At 40.9% G+C, this 21,651-nt stretch overlaps 1 protein-coding gene across 1 annotated transcript in view; it reads left to right on the top strand.

Moving 5' to 3' along the window:
- unc5da (unc-5 netrin receptor Da) overlaps nt 1-21,651 on the top strand; it is a 186,942-nt gene that overhangs the window by 108,016 nt on the left and 57,275 nt on the right. The window contains exon 3 of the mRNA XM_073477388.1: nt 2,966-3,172. Coding sequence (XP_073333489.1) covers nt 2,966-3,172 — 207 coding nt within the window. The remainder of the gene's footprint in view (nt 1-2,965; nt 3,173-21,651) is intronic.

Here is a 21,651-nt window from a genome sequence, read left to right as displayed (position 1 = left end):
AATCTGTCTGCTGGAATACTATCCCACCTGCTGAATAAAAAATGAAAAGGCTTACAGACAACTAACTTTGGAATAAAGCCCGTGATGCTTTACTAAACCTTTACTGCAGCTGATGAGACTATGAGGTTTCATTCATTTGAGGCACAGTGGCATTAAACTGTCATGTTGGCAAGCATTGGTATAATACCTGATCTATTAACAAATGACTCATTACATGGACGCCTGTGGCTTTTGTTCGACGACTGTGTGTTTGTGTATTCGTGTTCCCATCTATCATCTCCTGAATGCGCACTCACGTCTATGTTTTGCATCTATCCAAACACAAACACACCATGTCAATGCTCTGTGCGCACAAACAAATTGGTGCACTCTGTACAAGAAAAAGCTTGCCTGAGGCCAGTCATTTTGAAATTAAAGCATGTCTCTTTGTTCAGCCTCAGTTCCAGGAATGAGGGAGAGAATGTGAATGTGTCACATGGAGGGGAGAGGAACACTGAGCGAGTGCTGTGATTTTCACAGCCAGGGACTCAAACAGAGTCTTTTATCTATTCCCCTCAATCAGGAGACATCCGGCAGGAAAGGTAGGAGGATTAGATTAGCTAGAGAGCAGGGAGAGAGAAAGAGAGAGTGGGTTCTCTAATCCTGATGGGGTTTTCAGAGGTACACCCATCACTGCGTGCAGTCGGGAGTTGGGATCGGGAGGGGCGGGCGCTGGACGGTTTGCCTCACTAAAGCCTTCACACTTGCATGAAAGAGGTTCCAGCAAACTAGGGGATTAGTCAGAGTGTAATTACACTTGCGGGGCTTCAGAAGTAGCAAAACGTGCGTTGACTGGAACACACCTCAGACGGGCAGAAAGTGTAGGGAGTAATGCCTGTTAATGTGTTGCCGGTGAGCTGTCGGTGAATTCTTTAGCTGAATTAACTGTCTTTAGTGAACACCCGACATCCGAGAGATCAAAGAAGTCCTCACAGGACCGCTGTAGACCTGCCTGATCAACAGGAGGATGTCCCCAGCGCCGTTTGATTTCAATGGCATGTTTATTCCTGTAGTTTATACTTATAGGGGTATCACATTGTTAACACCTCAGTGGTTGTCAGTACTTGAAGTATACTTATAGGTCCTGTATTATGCTCATTTTCAGGTTCATACTTGTATTTTTGGTGTCTACAAAAAAATGGTGTAAATTATGCAGTGGTATTTCTGCCTACTGTGATGCCTGAGATACTGTGAGTATCTCCAAATACTTCATATCTCCCTAAAATCTGTACAATCTAAGATAAAAGTTTATGTAAGTCAATAAACTATAATAAATGATTAAAGTAATGCAATTATGCCATGAAGTAAAAAACGATACAAAAATTGGGCTTTTTTTTTTTTCATCGAATTGAGAAACATGAACATTTTTTTTCCTAACGCTGCATAACTTTTTTTTTTTAAAACTATGTACATATTTTAGTTTTTCAGCAGAGTTCAGAGGTGTTTTCAATGGTTTCATCTGCAGTAGAAATACTTCTCCAGTGCCAACATTTTGCTTATTGTGCAGTTACTTTGAAGTATCTTCAAAAGCTCAATATGCTTCTCTCCGTCTTTCTCTGACAACTATTACCCTGCTTCACTGGTGCCACCACACATTGTCACGTCCTTTTGCACCACACGTCACGTTATGTACTGACGTCATCACGCAAATGCAAGACTGAGCTTTCCGTTGTAAAAATAATGAATGCAAGCGATTATGTTTTTATTTTAGACTGATTTAAACAGAACCATGTAAACAACAATCTCCTGCAGCCATGGGAGGTCCGTTTTCATAGTGTTGATATTCAAAAAACACATTATTTTTCTCATATTGTCCATTGCTGCAGCACCTCTATTCAACCTCTGTTGAACACATCAGCTCTGCCGAGGGTTTTGCAACCCTGGTTGTTCTGGGGGCGGTGACTGCGTAGTTGTGACATCACAGCCTTACAGAAGGCACAGTAAAAGTGCATTTCTCTGCATATTGAGCGTTTTTAATACTTTCACAGAAATCATATAGCAGCTCAACCTGCACCGTAATCCAAAAGAGAGGGAAATCTCACTTTCTACAATACGGGCCCTTTAATACAGTAGGATTTCATTGGAATTAAAAACTGCTGAATGTCTCACAGCTTAGCCACTTCTCCAGAGAGTCTTCCCTAGAAACTCCCTTAAAATCAGGATTTCTCTCCATCCAACAAAACTGTATTTTAGTCTGTTTTTTTTTTTTTGTACTCATACAGAGAGGAAAAACATGGCATATGTTGAGGCAACAGTGCAGATAACCGTTATGTACCATTGTAGATTTCCCAGAGGAGTTAAACCCCTCATGATTCGAAAAAAATAAAGAGTATGTTAACAAACAATAACACTAATGGCATAAATTATTAAAAGCTAAATAAGGTACTTTTATCATCGTACGTGTTTTGCAGATTTGCAAAACAAAGTGCAGCCTAGCATTCTGCAAAATACCCCGTGGCATCGTCTGCACGTCCCTGAATACTCCAAATATTAAACACTGTGGCACTCGGGAGGATTTTCTCTACAGAAGGCTTTCTGTAAATTATTGTATCGTAATGCTGTGAAGGAGAATGGATGGCGGTGGATTGGGTGATGTTGTGTTGTTGTTATTTCTCATGCTGTGCTCCAAAGTGAATTGCTTGAGGAAGATGTCTCTGTAAGGAGAAATGGCTACCAGTTGGGTCTTGTTTCAAGGGTGAGGGAGAGAGTGAGGGATAGTGGAAGCCGGGGGGAAGACAGAGAGTTAGTTTTAAGGGTGTTTTTGTGGCTGTGTTGAAGATTTAACTGCAGGGTGTTTTGGCATGGATGAAATCTGAGATGGCTTGAGTGAGCCATCATGCTGTTGTTGATACAAAATACGCTTTTCTACTCAATTTTGTCCAGCCAATTAGTTTAACTCTTCTTTCATTCTCCTTTTGTCCCTCAGGTCCCCGAGGTGAAGCCCTGCAGCATGGCCAGTCTGGGACACTGCCGCACTTCCTGGAAGAGCCCGTTGACGCTTACATCGTCAAGAGCAACCCCATCAAGCTCCGGTGTCAAGCTCGGCCTGCTCTTCAGATCTTCTTCAAGTGCAACGGCGAATGGGTCCACCAGAGCCAGCACCTGTCTCAGGAGCACACCGACATGGGGACAGGTACAGTGTACACCGGTTAAATAAATACTTCTGCAGATTTATATTGTGGTGCTGTGTTTTTAAGGCACATTGTGTCATTACTGTCGCGTATCGAACAATGCCGTGTCATTTTGTACTCAATTTCATTACTTCAGAAGTAAATCTCATCGGCTTCAGTAAGCAACAATAAGAACACAACATGCTTGTATCGAGATCTAACAATGCTGCTGATTGGCTGTCTAACGTTACACAACGTAGAGACGTTCAGGGAAACCACTACATTATGCCCAGCAACGGGGCTCGTTATAGAAATTAAGAGGTCTCACTCTGCAGCTATTTCCCAATACCACATCGTCATTCCCTTCTTCTTCTTCTTCTTTAGTCCAGTACTGCACAGATATTAGTTCTGTAGATATCAGTCTCTTCATTTTAGTCCAGTTATGCAGGTTGATTAAAGTGTGCAGAGTAAAAAACAGTTTCTCCAGCTGCTCATGCGTCTTTGAACAGTGTCCTCCCTCTAAGCGAGTACTTGAACCATAATGATTACTGTTATTTCCTTTCTGTTAAAATAGATTTTATAATTGGTATTGTTCAGGATAGGGATGGGGTGCCAAAACCCTGTATTAAACGGGCCACGGGCTAAACCTTACATACCATCATTGTGATAAACATTAACTGTTCTTTTATCATTCATTTACACACACAAAGCAAAGTTAGCAGAGCAGAGAGGCTGCAGGGGAGACAATAAAGTGAAGCAGGTGAAGTTAACTCGAAGTTTATTCGAGAACATTCTGCTGCAATAAAACCTTTGCATGTAAAAAGTCAATACTTTATCAATACACCTGTTCCACAAGTACAGATATGTTAAAATGTTGACAACACTATTTTAATCTGCTCCTTCCACTATGTCTGTTTTACAATAAGCACAGTGAGCTAGCTCAGCCGATAGTGAACTGTTACTAAAAAGCTACCGGCACACGAAAACTAAAAGCTGCCTGTATGTATGTAGTTTAACTGTTTAGTTCAGTTTGACATGTACAGGTATCTTAAAATGTGGCAAATTCTTGTGAACTTGCCTGAGACAAACCAGCCCCTCCTCTGTCTAGCAGCGGTACCTGCAGACAGTGAATCACATCAGCAGAGGAAGGACGACTGACACTGACTGATGTCTTTGTTCTTTATTCTTTCAAAACCTCACTCAGTAATTTGATGTCAGGAACGTTATTTATTTTATTGACATTTGAGGGACTGTTTCCAGCAAGATGTCATTGAGTTTGTAGCGATTCTGCTGTTGTGAACAATACTGTTGCCGCTCTGTAGACAATATAGTTGTATTTAAAACAGCTTGTCCTGAATTCAGACTTTATTAACATGATATATTTTTAAAAAAACAATTGTTTGGTAATGAAAAAAGAATCAATAACAGTGCTGAAGAACCAAAGGAAACAATATTTGATACCCAGCCCCAGTACAGATCAACAAACATGCTGTACACATAGGACATAAAGTACAGACATACAACGCGCAACTTCCTCCTGTCACTTTAACTTATGAGGACAGCATTCACACAGTATGTCTAATAGCAAGGACTGAAGTCTTAAGAGTGAACTTTGCAAATGGGGCTTTATGACAATGCCTGCAGCCGTGTCCAACCCTGCAAAAGTATTTCGCCTCGCTTCTTTAGCGCACACTTGTGTGTCAAGCTTTGATTTTAAACTGAAATGACAACTGTTAGGCCATGAAAGGCACCTACTTGTTCAATTTTAGGGTTTGACTTTGTACTCGGTCTTGTACTGACGCAACTTGCTGAAATGCAGTTGTTGTTGTTTTAACTTGTAGAAAAATGAAGTCGAACAAAACTACAAAGAAGAATTTCCCTTTTCTTTCTGAAGCCCTTGTATGTTTTCATTGCATCATCTCACAATGGGTATTGCATGTCTCATGAACTCAATTATGTTTGTATAGCAAAAATGGCACCAAAAAAAATGAAGTATACCCCTTTTTGGTCCTCAAATGTATTGTAATTAAACAGACTGATTATCAAGTATATGTTGTGAAAAGTTTTATTCCATTGGGAGGAAAGTTAAGTTCAAAGCATCGGGATAATTAAGGTCCCAGTCTGACTTCTCAATAATATTAATGCACGGCCCTATCTAGAATCTTTGTGAGCTGAAAAAACATAAAAATATTAGCAACACTAATAATTAGGTCTGCACTGGACATCAAATGACCACCATCTAATTAGAGTATAACTTGTTGAAAGAGGTAAAGATGAAGGCAAAAATATTTATGAGCCTTGCCTCGGCTTGCTATTAGCTCACCAGTGTTGATGCTTCACTTAACACACACAACCAATCAATATCTCCCCCACCAGAGTTAACAATGGTCCTCTAAATTTTTACTGCCTCCAGTCTGGATTCATAGCTCTGCTCCCATCTGGCTCCTTATCACCATTCATATCTGATTCTACCAGGACAGACACGAGGAAGGAAGGAAATAGAGAAGGGAAAGGACTGAGAGAGAGAGGGAGAGAATAAAAGATGAAAAGGAGAGCATCTTAAAAATCCACCTTTTGCTTGTGTCTCATAAAGTAGAAAGATCTGCTCAGGCCTGGACTGAGCCGGGATACAGCAGGTCCCTAGAAGCACAAGCTGCTGGAGGATATGACTAAATAAGTGCATGTGGACTTAAGGTTTATATTTTATATTATTTATTGCAACCTTGGCGTACAAATGTAGAAACAGCGCACAGTATAGAAAAAAACCTTGATGGGTGGATTTTTTTTTAAAAAAGCATTGGGCAAGTTAGTTGTTTACCATTTGGTAGAATTATTAATACTGTACCGTAAAAGTTCCCAGAGAGTTTTGTGTATGCTATTCTGAGGGCTTCTTCCTGTCTTATCAACTCTTCAGACTGTTGCTATAGCACCAGTGTTCAAAGCAGAGGTGACAGCCTTACAGATAGACAGGGAACTCCTGCAAAGTTTAAATTTAATGAAGGCATAAAAAATAAGTCGTGCTGTTTGTGCTGGTAGAAACTGCCTACATATACTCACGACTTGATCCTCCTCCCTTTTAATATGTATGCATATATGAATATATATATATATTCTTCCAGCAACATTTCCTTGAACCATGAGTTTCTCCTAACCATAAGCAAATAGCCTGAGTTGCTTCAAGCAGCTACACCTTTATCGTTTCCGTTCACCCTTCATGGTGGAATGGCATCACTTTCTGCCACAGTAGACAGATGCTTTCTGCAAAAAAAAGGTGTAAAAATCTTTTGCATGCTCCCTTCGCAGCACTTAACAGCAGACAGACGAACAGCTGGTGAACACATGGGAACAATTAAGATACTTTTTTTTTTTCCTCAGGAGGTGGTGTAAACCAAAAACAAAGCTATCAAAAGAGTCAATATTGGACTTTCATTCAGCAAGTGGCCAGAAACAGGACGCCAAATAACTGCTAAACTTTCCCAAGAGCTGCTGGATGTGTAAAAAAGCAAGTTAGTTGACCCCTAAATGACCCTAATTCTCACTTGATTTATTGCCTCAGTGAACAGTGTCCTAAATAGTTTATGGTCTCAATCCCTAGTTTCAAGTCTTGTTCAGTACAACATGATGTTCATTATGTAAATTATGGTCCCGTTTAGAGTAAAATAGATGCATAGATAAAGCAGGGCACGCTTTGTAGTGTGGCGACGGCATGTCCTCACAGGCCCTTCTCATGAGAAAAACAAGCATATAAGTGGGTTGACTTTGAAGACCGATATTAATGTTTCTTGTCCAGTAGCGACCTCTAGTGGCCATAGTTAGCATTACGCCACAGGGGAGGAAGTCAGGCGAAGTAGTAGTTGTAGTACAAGCAGGTCGGGGGAGGACACAGGGATGGACGGTTAGGTCAATTATTACAAGTAGTGACGTAAGTGACATATATAGGTACGTTCATCACTGAAGTTACATAAATAACATTTTAAGCTAACCCACCATGTTTTCCTAAAATCAACCAAATAGTTTTCTTGCCTAAACCTAAACAAACTGCGACTATAGGACAAAAGTCTGGAGCTGGTACGCTGCAAGGGTAATCTTGTTGTGGTAGTCACTGGCGATCAACCTATTGAGTCGTTTGGTTGTGAGGACGTGTTGGTCGGGTTCTCAGTCAGATCCAATCAGGAGGCTTAAGCAGTGTCATCCCCAACTCCACCCTCTCATCCAAACATGGTGGCATCATTATATCAGGTTTAAACCTAACCATAATATAAAGAAAAACCATTTGGCACAGTCACGATCCATTTCCTCATCTTTGTCTACTAATTTTTTGCGTTTATGTTCGACTGATCAGGGGGTCAGGTCAACAAAATCCTCATACAAAAAGCTTTATCACTGATTGGGTAATAACGCAGTTATACTGTCTTTTACTTTACTACAGTAACTGTCTCCACACATCATGGAGCAATGTCATGAATGTAGTCAAGTCACATAAAGACACAAGGAGCAGTTTTGTGCTAGATATGGAAGAGAATCTACAAAATCCCAATGAAGTAGTGGATCTCTGGCATCACTTCAAAACATTTAGGAACTGTTACAGCTTTTTTATTAGATGATGCCTCAAAAAGGAAAAAAAAAATAGGAGAACAAAATGTCCCCAAATTAATGCCAGTATCTGTTGATTTTTAAGAACACTAGACCTGGACATCTTTCACAGCCCACACTTGTGGTATGACTGCACACTCCAACAGCCTCCCTCTGAAAGCAGTAAATAGCTTCAGATGTTAAAATCATTGCTGCTTAATACATCCTTTGTGCACAGTGGAGTCCATTCAAGCGTGGTATAATTTTTAGGTCATAATAAGAGATTCCTCATCGCTCCTTTCAGCCCAACACTGAATGAGGAGTGTGAAATGATTCTTCTTTAATGTTGACTTGCTTTCAGGTGTTTCTCCATTAGGCATCATGTTTCTTTATGTTGTTTTCAGGTAAATTGCAGCTGTGGTTGTGACACTGAAAATGGAAAAGCAGCGATATTTGCCAACATTTCATGGCTTTGTGAAACAAGAATAATGCGAAACTCTCCAATACTTCTTAGTGTAATTGTGTTAAAATGTTGGTAATGTGTTAAAATAATAACTTCTTTCTAATTATATTCTTTGATCCTCTTTCAAAAGAGCCTGTTTGGCAAACATAAAACCCCCATTCATTACTGCTACAGGTTGAAAAGAAATGATGATTCATCATTGGGTTTAGCAGGTCATTACCAATGTTGTCAATTTTCACTCAGACTCCAGCATATAACACAATCACATACGATATATGTCTTTAATATTTACACATCTACATACAGTCATCTGCCTGTCTAGATTCAAAACATGAGTCCATTAGTTTGCTGCTGACTTAAATACCTTATTTTTACTGAGATTTTGAAAAGATATTCATGGTTTCATTCATTCCCCAGAGGGTGAATACTAACGATTCACTTAGCGCCACCAGCAGCACTTAACCAGTGAAAATCTCCACATCTACTGAATAAAGTATGTAGTGCAGATATTCCTTGGTGATTGGTGATTCCCTGACTGTAACATTTCAAAATTATTATTTTTTTGTGAGGGTAAGGGGTTATTGTTCGGCTTTTATTAGACTTTCACAGTTTTAGGTTAACTGTCTCGGCAGTTATTGAATGGATTGCCGAGGACTTGGGTTCAGACATTCATGTTCCTCACAGAATCTGTCGGAACAACTCCAGCGATCCCTTCACTTTCCAGTTGGCACCATCATCAGATCATGATTTCACTTTGTTTAAAGGTCCAGTGTGTTGGATTCAGGAAGCTTTAGGGGCCAGAAATGAAATATGTTCATAATTATGTTTTCATTTGTGTATAATCATCTAAAAATAAGATTTGTTGTGATTTTGTTATCTTAGAATGAGCCTTTGAAAACAGAGAGAGCAGGTCCTCTTCCACAAAGTCCGCCATGTTGTACTGCCATGTTTCTACAGTAGCACAGAAGGGACAAACCAAATATTGCTTTCTTTTGCTTTTTTAGCAACCACTGTAGGGGGAGGGGGAGGCAAGGGCTATTTAGTTGGTTGCAATTTGCAACCTCACTGCTAGATAGTGCTAAATCTTACACACTGGTCCTTTAACAGTCACCCCAATGACATTCAGCCTCAGCTCTATTTCATGCTGATTAGCTAAAGTTAGCATGCTTTAAGATTGGTAAACATGACCCACTTTCTTCAGCATTTTAACATTGTCACTGTGATATGTTACCATGCTGATGTTAGCATTCAGATCAAAGCACTACTAAGTCTAACAGCCTCACAGAGCTGCTAACTTGAGTCTTGTTTGATTATTGATTGAACATGACCAAGGGCGTAGGTTTGGTCTCAGCTTTGGTAGTGACATTACCAGGGGTGGACTGGGACAAAAATTCAGCTCTGGCATTTTCTGTCCAGACCAGCCCACTATATTATCAGCGGACACCACGAAGAAGTCCACAAATCTCGTGGCGTCCTTTCTCACACACACTACAAAGGAGAGTCATATTCCTTGATAGCAGTTAACAAATAAAGCACGTAGCTATGAACTCAAGGACTAAAACTGACAGCTATAGCAATCAACCAATCAATCTTTGTTCATTATAGTGTCAAATCACAACAGAAGTTATGTTATGACCAGGGGTGGGACGAGACTAACGGGAAGAACCCAAAACCAGACTCGGGGTGGAGTTTTTCTCACATCATTACTTACATTTGCACAACAGTTGGTGCATTTCTCAAAACAATTAGTACAAACTGCAAAACCTTGTTGATAACCTGCAAAAGCATGTCACATGCTCAAAATAGAGGTCATTCCTCAAAACCAAGTATTCCTATCAATGAAAGTGTGTGTGTCATAAAAAAAAGTCCTGACACCATCATTTATGAACAAGGTAGTCAAATGGCTTTGTCGTGTTTTCATTAGGACACTTTACTAGTGTTTCCCAATGCAAAAAAGCCAGATCTTTGTGACCTGAAAATGCTCAAGACTATACACTAACACTATACACAGCCATTTGAAAACTACAGTAAAAGTAACACATTTACACACAAATTATACCTATTAGATAGTTATCACCTCAGTAAACAATAAATGAATTGAAAGATTACAATAAATTCAATGGTAAATATTGCAAATTAAATTTATTATTTGCTATAGGTTTACTTGTGTTTTGTATCTCTGTTTACAGCTCATCAGTCCACGTGAATGTTTACTGTTGCTATGGCAACAAGAGACCGCTGACGTTAGCATCTGTTAGCTAGCTTAGCTAAATCATCTGAACAATAATAACCCATAATATCACAATTCGGCGTATTTGAACAAAATCAACCACAACTACCAACAGTCACAGCCCTTTAACTCTGGGCTGATGTGCTGCCACATGTTAGATTGTCAAAGTTAGAAAATAACGACTTCAGTCCCTGAGGAGCTGCGTTAGCATTAGCGGCAGCTGCGTTAGCATTAGCGGCAGCTGCGTTAGCATTAGCGGCAGCTACGTTAGCATTAGCGGCAGCTGCGTTCATCAGTATGCAGTTAGTGAGGTCGCATCACATTCAATGTAAAAACGTCTTTTACTTTGTTTTGGACGTGTCTCACACATTTAGCCGAGCCAGCCCCAGGCTGACGTTACTGACCCTGTCTGCCTCCACTCGCTCATCATCATCAGGTCCTCCTCCCTCGTCTCCCGGAGCAGCAGCACCTGTGGCTGCTGGCGGGTCGGTGTCACTGGTCCCGGCACCAAAAAGCTCCCTCAACTTCGCACATTTAGCAGCCTCCACCTCCAGAGACTTCAACTTTTTAATCGCTGTTTCTCAGCTGTTTCTTCCTCTTATCCATTTCAAGTAGCGGACACAGTTTGGAAGATGCTCACTACTACCACTCACTAACGTTACTACTGGCTCAGCAGCAGACAAATATTGGTAGTGACTATTTTGCAATCCTCGAACATTGGTTGTGACATGTCACGACCATCTATATAGAAACCTACGCCCATGAACATGACACTGAATTAATGGACGGAAATGATTACTTGTCATTAAAAGACGCGAGGCTCTTTGCTGCTAAAATATACTTATGTAAAATAAGCATTTCAACACTGCTTCATAAAAACTAGCATGTGTTTTTTCTTGGCCTTTATCCACCTGCTCCGATTCATTCACTCCCTCTCCGTGTCTGTCCTTTTTTTTCTCTCTCTCCCCAATAAAAAAAAAATATCTAAGCTTAAATGCATCTGCTAGTATTATAACTTGGTGTGCTCTGGTTGAAAACCCATAGAACGGTGCCCAGCATGGTGATGTAAGGCTTTGCTGCTTGGACATGCGTTAGTATTCACAGGTGAGGGATACAGAGGATTTCTGTGGACATGACCGGGGTTTAAGTGAGTGTTTCTAAACCGTATCTGTTACCGACAGTTTCCATGTTACTGCTTAGGCTTTATGCACAGGCAGAGGTGGGCCTACATGCCGCATGTTGAGAAAATGAACATCTCGCCAGAGCTGAGACACTTCTGGCTGCTCATCCGGCTTCATCAGTAGGAGGCAGATGAACAGCTGTATCTCAGTACAAGCTATTATAGTCTGAGTCAGGTGGTAGAATGGCCCCTGGGTTCGGCAGCGAGCAGGGGGCCGAAGCTATTAAAGCAGTAAGCTGTGAATTAAATGCGCACAGACTGAACAACACGTGCCCTAACATTGTTTGACCAGGGGTTTGAGGCAGAGAAGAGACACCGTGTCTGTCCAGAGGCAGCTAACTCAGCTAGGGAGATATATTTTAGCCTTGTATTGTGTTGTTTTTCTCACATTCAGTCTTGGCTCGGATATGCCTTCCAGGAAACAGAGCAGCAGACAGGAAAAGAAATGTAGAAACAGAAGAAAATGTGAACTACAGCTTCTGTGGATACTGTAGCCGTTGCCATGAGGATGAGAAAATCTGGAACAATATACGGACTGTTCCAACTGGATGAATCGTGTCGTGTTTCTCGATCTCTAAGATGTGCGGCAGAGAAAAAAAGATATTTTTAACACCTTGTAATGGATAAATATTTCATACCTGCAACTCATCTTCTCTGCGAGGAGCTAATCCTGACTTCTCAACTTTCCGTGACAATGAGCAAGTGTGAGCTGTGTTTGTCTCATGACTTCTTAAGAATGTAATGCTGGAGAAAACTCTTTCTAAGAATACATCACACATAGCTTCCAACGAAGCACCTGAAATGTGTCTAACAGAAGAAATGTACAGAGTGAAACAGAACAAAAGAAAAAAGACACATTTCATCAACAAAAAATATATATTTTTCCTCTTACTTGCAATGCTTTGTATCCATATAGATTGTTTTGGTGTGAGTTGCAGAGTTTGGAAATATCGGCCGTTGAGCCTCTCTTGAAGAAAATAATCTTGTGGTGCTCAAAGTCAAACAAAATTAGATTGGTAACGTCAGCTTAGTTAGCACGAGTTTAATAGGAAAAAAAATAGTTCTGACATGAAACTGCTCACATCAAGGTCTGTGGATTATGTTGAGTAACTAGGTCATGATTTCTGGAAGGAGACATTGCTGTTCAAAAATATCTTTTTGCTTTTTTTTTTTGCTTTCAGCACCACGAGCTGAGTGCCATTTAGTTGCATTATGTTTAAGATAACGCAGACTCTCAATCTCTATGGCCGATATGTCCAAAACTTCCAACCCTTCCTCATCAGAAAAACGACAATATACATCGACATAACATATTTATGTTTCTTTTTAAGCAGCGACTTCTAGTGGTTGTAGTTGTCATTGCAGCAACAAAGGAGGAAGTCAAGCAAAGTAGTATAAAGAGCAACAAACTCCACACAGAGGGGTAATCAGGGTTAAATGGCTGCTCAGGCCTTTCACCCAGGAGACCACTGTTCATGTCCAGTGTTTAAACAAATGTTAAGGGTGTTATTTTAACTATCGTAAAAAAGTGACATCATAAAACTGAAGTTGCAAATGTAACAGTACGTAGAAAACTGAAGATACATAAGTAATTGAGGTATTTCAACCCAAACCACAATGTTTTCCAAAACCAAACCAAGTAGTCTTGGTGCCTAAACACAACCAAACTGTGACAGAAGAAGCTTCGCCTGTCGCTTGTTCGCTGCAATGGTCATGCTGTTTTGGGCACAGTGATATATGTGGTTTTGGGAGTCACTGGCAATCAACCTTTTTTGTCATTAAGGGACACAGATGTGCTGAAAACTCAGCAACTCACACCAGAATAATCTAGACAGATAGACAGCACTACAGGCAAGTTACAGGCTTTGATTTTCGGCTGAATTGTCACTTTAGTGGCACCAAAAAACAACCCCATTCTGTCTGTTTTTTTCCACCACATCTTTTTTTTAACCAAAACTTTGCTTTGTGCTGCCTCATTTGAATCTGAATGGATCTACTGTGTGTTTGTGCCTCTCCTCACACTTCTATTCCAGACACACTGGTTTAAAAAAATTAAAAAAATTAAAAAAAACACCAACATGTCAAGCTACTGCTGCTGGTGGTCTCTGTGCTACAGGAAATTCAGGCTGTTGGTGAGCCAGCAAAAGAAGAATGCTTTACCAAATACTGTTACCTAATGTAGACACAGCGAGAAATGTGGCTTTATTTTCAGCTGAAATGTCACTTTAAGCCTTGTTATATGTGAGACAGATACTTCAAGATACTTTATTGTTGCTCCACTAATACAACCTTGTGCACTTGACAGCTGGCTGTTCTGGCCAGACCACATTTATTTAGGGCCACTGTGCATGTAACCGAACCCTCGCAGCTTCTCTGAGACAGCAACAAATACAGCAGTGTCAGATGTTGAAAGAATTGTCTTTTCTTGACTTGTGGTTTATGTATTTCCTACTGGAGCTAAGATACCCGAATGTTGTTCATAAATCCTTCAGATATTATGACTATATGACTATTTCCCTGCCATCTATTCAGCTCGCTTTCTACTCAGGCCAAGAGTTGAAAAAGTTCAGTATGGTTTCTTGTCTCCTAAAGATTGAAACCAGACGCTGTTGTCATGTATCGCTGCAGGATATAGTGCAGGCTGTAATGAATGCCCATTTATTATCATTATGCAGTTATTATGAATAATAACACTGTTGTGCTATTCAAACCATTAGCTCGGCGATGGTGTGCTGTCAACCTGAAATATATTGCAGCTATCAATAAAGAAATGTTTGTGAGATAAAAGAGGAGACTGAATGCCGAAACATCAGAACAGCTTCTCTCATTTCGGCGCTGCCATCAGTTTGAGTTTATTAGATGTGCGGCCTCTGTTATTAGTTTTTCTTATATTTGTGAAAAGTGTTCGGAAAGATGTTTCCTTACACCAACAGACATTTAAACTCCAAGACATTAACTGTAAATGGGTGATGTTTGAGGTGGTATTTCTTGCTGCCACCAGCAGAGATCACATTAATTTATCATTTTTACACTTAACAGTAACGAGACATAACTTGTTAGGCAGCTTTAGAGGTACTGGTAGATGGATTTTGTTACCTTTGGACGATGTTAAGCAGGGTGTCTCCACACTCCCAGTCTTTGTGCTGAGCCAAGTTGGCAATAGCTTCATACAGTATTTAGCGTACTCGCATAAAAGTGGTATTGATCTTCTCTTCTAACTCTTGGCAAGAAAGCAAATAAGCATTTTTCCCAAAATGTCAAACTCTCCCTGTTACTACACAGATTAGGTTGCCTCTACATAAAAAGCAAAGACTCCTGCAAGGCCCAGATATTGTGGAGTAGCAGAAAGCAGAAGCTTTAGATGGGTTAATGAAAACTTTGAAACAGTGAGGTAAGAGCTCGAGCCGACGGAGAGACACAGGCATTAAACCTCTCAGCCGGCCTCATTACTGGTCTCATTCCTTTTGAACAGCTGTGGCAATCGGAGTGGCATTTTGAAAATAGCTCACTAAAAGGAGAGGAGAGAGTTTCTCCAAGTAGAAAATAATGTTTGCATGATGCAGAGTTTGTAGACGTGAATGTAATAAGGCACAACAAATCTGCTGCCAAAGGCAGATGGTGCAGCATTTAGAGACGACTGCTGGAGATATTGAAAGGGCAGAGTTAGTTATGTCCTGCTTCCACTGATATCTTTCTGTGATCTACTGTGCTTAACCCTCTCTCGTAGGCTTCAGTAGGATAAATGAATAATAGAAGCGGTAACCGTTTGTTCAAACCATTAATATGATTGGATCAGTCAAAAACTACTTTTGTAATCCTGCTGTATCACATCAGATCACAGCTAAAAAATGCATTTCAGGAATTAAAATGAGATGCCACAGTGCCAGACAAAAAAAAAACCAGGCCGTGACGCATGGGAATATCGCTCGCTAGTAATCCAGTGTTTTTTCGAGGAGAGAGTGAGAGGAAGAGACAGACGGAGACAGCAAGAATGAGCGATAATGAGAGCAGAGCAACTTTTAATTGTAGTGTTTTTCACTGACAGCTGCTTGCGTCCAGTGCATCCACAGGATATCGCATAAAGCGGCACAACTGACCAGATTGATGTGTGCAGAAGTCTGTGTTGGTCTACAGGAACCTGGTAACGTTTGCATGTGATTTCAATCGATGGAAACTCAGTCAATCTCTGTGGGCACTGGCTCTGCCCGGCGCGATACTTTTACAAACTGAAAGGATGCAGGTTTATCTCGTATATCTGTCCTGCTGTCTTCAGATGGCTGTAGGGATTTAATGAGTAACTGAAGGAGAAGGCTTTCATATTTCCAGTATAAAACACCTGCTAGATGACAAATTCTGAGACATACTACCAATTAATTTTTATCCTCCTGCAGAGTGTTCTTCTGAAGTCACATCCACTTGTTTTTTAATGAAAAGTGTTTGTTGCACATTTCCTCCAAAGGATGTGCTCACTGTCAGAATCGACAAATTATCATCTGAGTGAATTCGCACCAAAAACAGCCTCGTTCTCACTCGTCTACAAGTTTTCCACCAAAATACCAAAAACTTTGCTTTTAGCTGCCTCATTTGAATGTGAATGAAACTCCTGTCTGTCTGTCTGTCAGTGCCTCTCCTCACTCCTCATGTTCCAGACACACTGGGTATAAAAAATATACCAAACAGAAACACACCGACATGTCACGGTACTGCAGGTGGTGGTCTTTGTGCTTGGTATCCTCTCGAGCATGCATCAGTTCCTTGTGAAAACCACGTATCGCACGAACATCAACATTTCATTCGCTTTCGTTCTGACATTAGAAGAATTTGTATGTGTTTTTAAAAAAGTGTAATTAGCTACATTTGGACATGAAGAGATTAACTAGTGAATCATTAAGAGTAAAAAGAAATGCTTTATGTTTGGAAAATCATTTGGTGATAATGAAAATGTATTCAGAAGTAGCCTATTAATGCATGCACACACCATCAATCAAGGCACATTACTCTCCCCTACACGACAGTACATTAGCAGCTTTTAATAGTAATAACTATCGACATTGATATTGATGATTCTGGGCCTGTTGCTGCTTTGTATTGTATCGAAACCCGATTTTGTGATTCTTATCACACAGCCACACATCCGGTGGGTAATTAGGCTCGTTGAGGGTTCACTGCTTGAGCGGTTTTGACATCTGCGATGTGTGTTTTTTAATTCTGCAAAGCAAAAACGTCCAATCGTGACTGAAATCAGTGAGGCTTGTAAACACTGGAGGAGATTTTTATTTCGGTACGCAGTATTCCCAACTTTCACAAGTTTTTTTTTTTTTTCTGTCTGTGGAGTGTAGGTTGTTGTTAGCTTTTTTTTCATTGAAAAACAATAGAACAGAGGCCTGAAAGAAAGAGCAGAGGAAAGCAGAATGTAATAGTCTGCCAGTAGGAGGCTTATTGCTGCGGTCCACATCTGTTCAGTCAGTGTGGGAATTTGTGTAAGTAAATCGAATTGAGTTTAAAGTTACTTATCAGTTTGGATATATAAACATTTTTACCACTCATTTTAGAAGCGGCTCTGCGTGTTCCTCGCAGTTCTTGCACGTTTCCCTGTGGATATGCACAACTGTTTGATGAAAAGCTTAAATATCCATTGTATAGACATGAGAGACTGTGTCACCCACCCAGAGTGCATTTTATGAGCCAACATACTGTAATTTCTGGCTTTACAAGCATCAAAATCTCTCATAATTCTCTGTGTGCCCTCGCTTTAGCACTAAAGGTAACTGGCCTCACCTGAACCATGAAACAGGAGGCTGATCAGGGCTGACAGTAATGGCTGCACCACATAAACACAAATGGAGTGCGCTGTCTGTAGAGAACATAGTCGAGTCCTGACTCAAATATTGTTATGCGATTCCTGCCGCTGTTAAGAGTCGTCAAGGCTAATGCAAGACAACACCTTGAACTGTATTCTGAGACTGAAAATGAAACGTATCAAGGACCGAAGCTACCAAAATCAAAAAATAAAATAAATTTAGAAATGGCTCTAAAATTGAATTAATAGATATTTCTGTTTTTAATTTGCCTCTGCATGTATTAACCTTTGCATTAAGAAAAGGGTAGGTCATCCTGTCAGGTAGAAAATATCTCTCAAAATGGAAAACTGTCTTTAGAAATGATGTTAAAAGGAGATAAGGTCATTCTGTCAGCTTGAAAATATCATTAAGAACGGTTGACTATGTCTATAAATACAGTTTAAAAAATAGAGTAGGTCATTCTGTGGGGTAGTAAATACAGTGTCTATCAGGATGGACTAGTGTGTCTATAAATGTAGTTGAAGGTCAGATTGATAACATCTTCATGAGTACTTATTCAACTTGTTATTTATTTTTACACATCCTTATCTATTTCTGCTTTATCATACACATTAGGCAGTCATCATTCAAAGCCAATCCCAGCATAGTGGGGAGGGTGTAGGTGGGAACAAGAACAACGCCACATGAGACATCTTTCTTGGACGCGCTGAGGTGATTTTACAGCAGCTTCGACCAGGACTCTCATCTGGATGATAATATGTAATAAATATAAACAAAAAAGTCATTTGTGTCACATTTTATGTGTTAATTAATGTCTACATCTGTTGTAATATTGCCAAGGCGCATTAATGACATTTATTGTCATTATTCATCTTTAGATTTTGGCAGTTTCAGCCCACCATCCCTAAGAAGTGCTAAATTATAGCAGAATATTTAACATCCTTAAAACGTAATCAATTTATATCTACATCGTTACATCACTGATCGCTAACGTTAATATTTTGCCAAGAAAACGGGGCACTGATCAGCTTTCTAGACAACACGATTATTGCTGCACAGCACAGTGTATCTTCAGATTCAGTGCAACAGTGTTATTTCCTTATCCCCTTTGCAACTGCTAAGCCTTTTGATAAACCACAGGCAGACAAGGCTCAGCTGGATATTCCATGTAATCATTGCTACCCAGATTTTAACCTCCCTTCAGGAAAACAGCTTGCACTGGTAAACTCCTTCTACTGATTTTAGGAAGCTGTATCGAGTCTTTACAGACAGTAAATCTTTTATTTATCATTGAATTGCCTTAAAAATTTCAAAGACAACATAAAAGAAAGGCAGCTGCTGTAAACTAAATGCAGCACATCCTGACCTATCGGGGAAAACAACTTTATTTTCGTCTCCGCTGAAATGCTGTAAGAAGGGTGGGAGATGGAAATGAGTGATAGAACTCAGGAGATTACTGAAGGACAGGGTGAAAGAAGAGCAGAGAGGAAACAGAGGGGATATCTGTGCTTATAGACTTCAGCTGAAAGGATGATACCCTGATGGAGCGATAAGAGAAAGAGGGGATAAAGGGAGAAAGAGGACATTGGAAACAGAGAGGGTGGCAGGAGAGTGAAAGAGAGGCTGAAAATGGATACCACGTCGGTTGTCTCTAGAAGGAGAGGATAGCAGCTCCTGCAGAGTCAGTGATGAGGAGATAGTGACAGAGGATTGAGGAAGTATGGATATCTGTTCCTGGTGATGCTCTGTCAAAGACTGACTCCACTGTTGTGTATTATGATCCTAGGCAGCTGAGAGATACCATCAACCAGGCATGAACCCGGGACAAATAAAGAAAGGTGGGGACTGGTGGAGGGGGAAAGTGAGATGCCTTGGAGTCTCTCAGTGTCACAAGTTATTAGACAAAGGAATGGAAGTGAAATGAATGAAGTGGCACACAAAAGTGAAACCCACTTGCGAATGCAAAAGTTGCTCCTAATAAGCAGACACGCGGTTTTTCGGATAAACATAAACAAGACGACTGGGGGAATGACACAAATAAGGACTCGCAGCATTTTAATGCCTGAATTATCATGATTTTTTCATGCACGGAGTAATGCGTCCCTTTGGTTCCAGGATTAAGTATGACACACACAGCTGGGACCAGACTGAAGATGTTGCTGCGAGCATGTTCCGCTTGTCTAGCAGGGTTCGTCTGTGTCTGGCCCTCAGCCAACCCTCACAGCCCCCACATGCTGAGCTGCACGCCGCGATGTCACATCACACAAACACTTCCCGAGCTGAGTTCACATCAGTCAGACGCTCTCCTAAAGCTATATCCATCCACCTCAACCCAAAGCCCACGCCGTGTCACCCACTATGTACACAGCTGCATCGCGAGGATCCCTCAGACAAACAGAATTCTGATCCTCCGTCCTAACGTGGTGTTAAGTACGACAGAGACATACTGGAACCTGCGTGAGCCGAGCCGGACCAGTCGAGTTCTGCTGAGCCGCTTGGATCAGGAGCCACTTGTAGCTGGCGTTGCCTGGCTCCCTCGGGGGGCCTTTTCATAGACTCAGCCAAGGCGAAACAATGGGCCAAAGCTGGGAGAAATCAGACCAAAGGCCCCGTGCCAGACAGACCAAAAGAAAGGCAGAGACAGAGAGGGAAAGCGAGAGCAACGTGGGATGATAAGTGAGCATCAGCATTGGTGTATCTCTTCCTGACTCCTTTTATAGAGGCTACATTAGAGACATATTAAAGGATGTGATTGAAGGGGCAAGTGAAAGCCGTTCCACCCTTAGAGTTGTCGTCAAGGCTTTGTGGCACTCTGTCAAGAGCCACTGGCAAGAGCCTGAAGGCAAGGCAAAAAAAAAAGAAAACAGGCGTCCAGGGACAGGGCTTATGGAAGGAGCTCTTTGTATTCCTGAATGAGAAGTGACCGAATGTCATCAACATGACCGAGCGGTTATTGGGTAATTTTTCAGACACGGTGTCAGTGAGTGTGATTCCGGGCTTCTTGGCAAAGGGACTAAGCACTTTGATCTGCGCCAAATGTGAGGAAACCTGAGTCAGAGCATCTTTCTGATTCGACTCCTTTGTTTATCTCGCCTGCTGCAGAAACACCATGGCTGTCACTCAAACAAACAATAGCCACCCTTCCATGTGGGCATATAGTCATGACTAGTTTTTCATGCATTTGTGTGTGTGTGTGTGTGTGTGTGTGTGTGTGTGTGTGTGTGTGTGTGTGTGTGTGTGTGTGTGTGTGTGTGTGTGTGTGTGTGTGTGTGTGTGTGTGTGTGTGTGTGTGTGTGTGTGTGTGTGTGTGTGTGTGTGTGTGTGTGTGTGTGTGGACCATTGACTGTACAAAATATGGGCAGAGCTTCCAGGGCTGAAATGTGAAGCCAATGCAGAAGTAGTCTCACTTCTTGGATGGAGACTTTTGGTGTAAGCCTGCCATTGGACTGCATACGACCATCAGGCTGCATACTCTCTTTCACTATCCGCCATGATTGTGATTGGTTGCCAATACCGGAATGAGAGTTGTCGACGCCATGCTGTGGAGTTTAGCGTGGCCATATGAGACTAATGCAGAAGTGCCTTAAACCTGCGTTCTTTCTAATAGCCTGCAACGGTTTCAAAAAGGGGTCTGGTTGTATGTAAGCTTATGAGAAAATGACCCTACTTCTTACTTGATTTATTATCTCGGTAAACGATCTCCTAATGAGTTTATGATCTCATTTGTTAGTTTCAAGCCTTCTTTAATACAGTATGATGTTCATTTTGTAAATTATGGACCAACTTGGAGAAAAATAGCTGATAAAGTAGAGTACGTTGCTACCACGATGTTTCATCAGGTTCTCAGTAAGATCCAATCAGGATATCCTCCCAGGCTCCACCCTCCTGTCCAAATATGGTCACTTTTGACTCCAATAAAACAAGATGGCGACAAAATCAAAACGGATGAAGTCACAGTGGGTTACACCTGGTATAGTCATTTAAGCAAACTTACAAAGATTACAATTCTTTCACAGATTGTAAAATGAAATTGGCTGGCATGAGTGAGTCACATTTGTTTTCTCCTTGTTCTCCTTGTTGTGCCAGAAAAACGAGCTTCTGGAGTGAATCTGCAGAGCTGTAGCTCACTCTGAGTCACTTCATCTGCTTTCAGCATAAAGCATTGCATCAGGAACAGTAGACTGTTGTTTATTCATTAGATTCTTCTGTTTTTTTCATCATTAATAAAGATGAGGAAGTCTGATCGCAAAAAAGAA

This window comes from Pagrus major, chromosome 12 (genome assembly GCF_040436345.1).
Source record: "Pagrus major chromosome 12, Pma_NU_1.0".
Classification (NCBI taxonomy): Eukaryota; Metazoa; Chordata; class Actinopteri; order Spariformes; family Sparidae; genus Pagrus; species Pagrus major.
The sequence above is the reverse complement of the archived record's forward strand: the minus strand, read 5'-3'. Positions and strand labels throughout refer to the sequence as shown.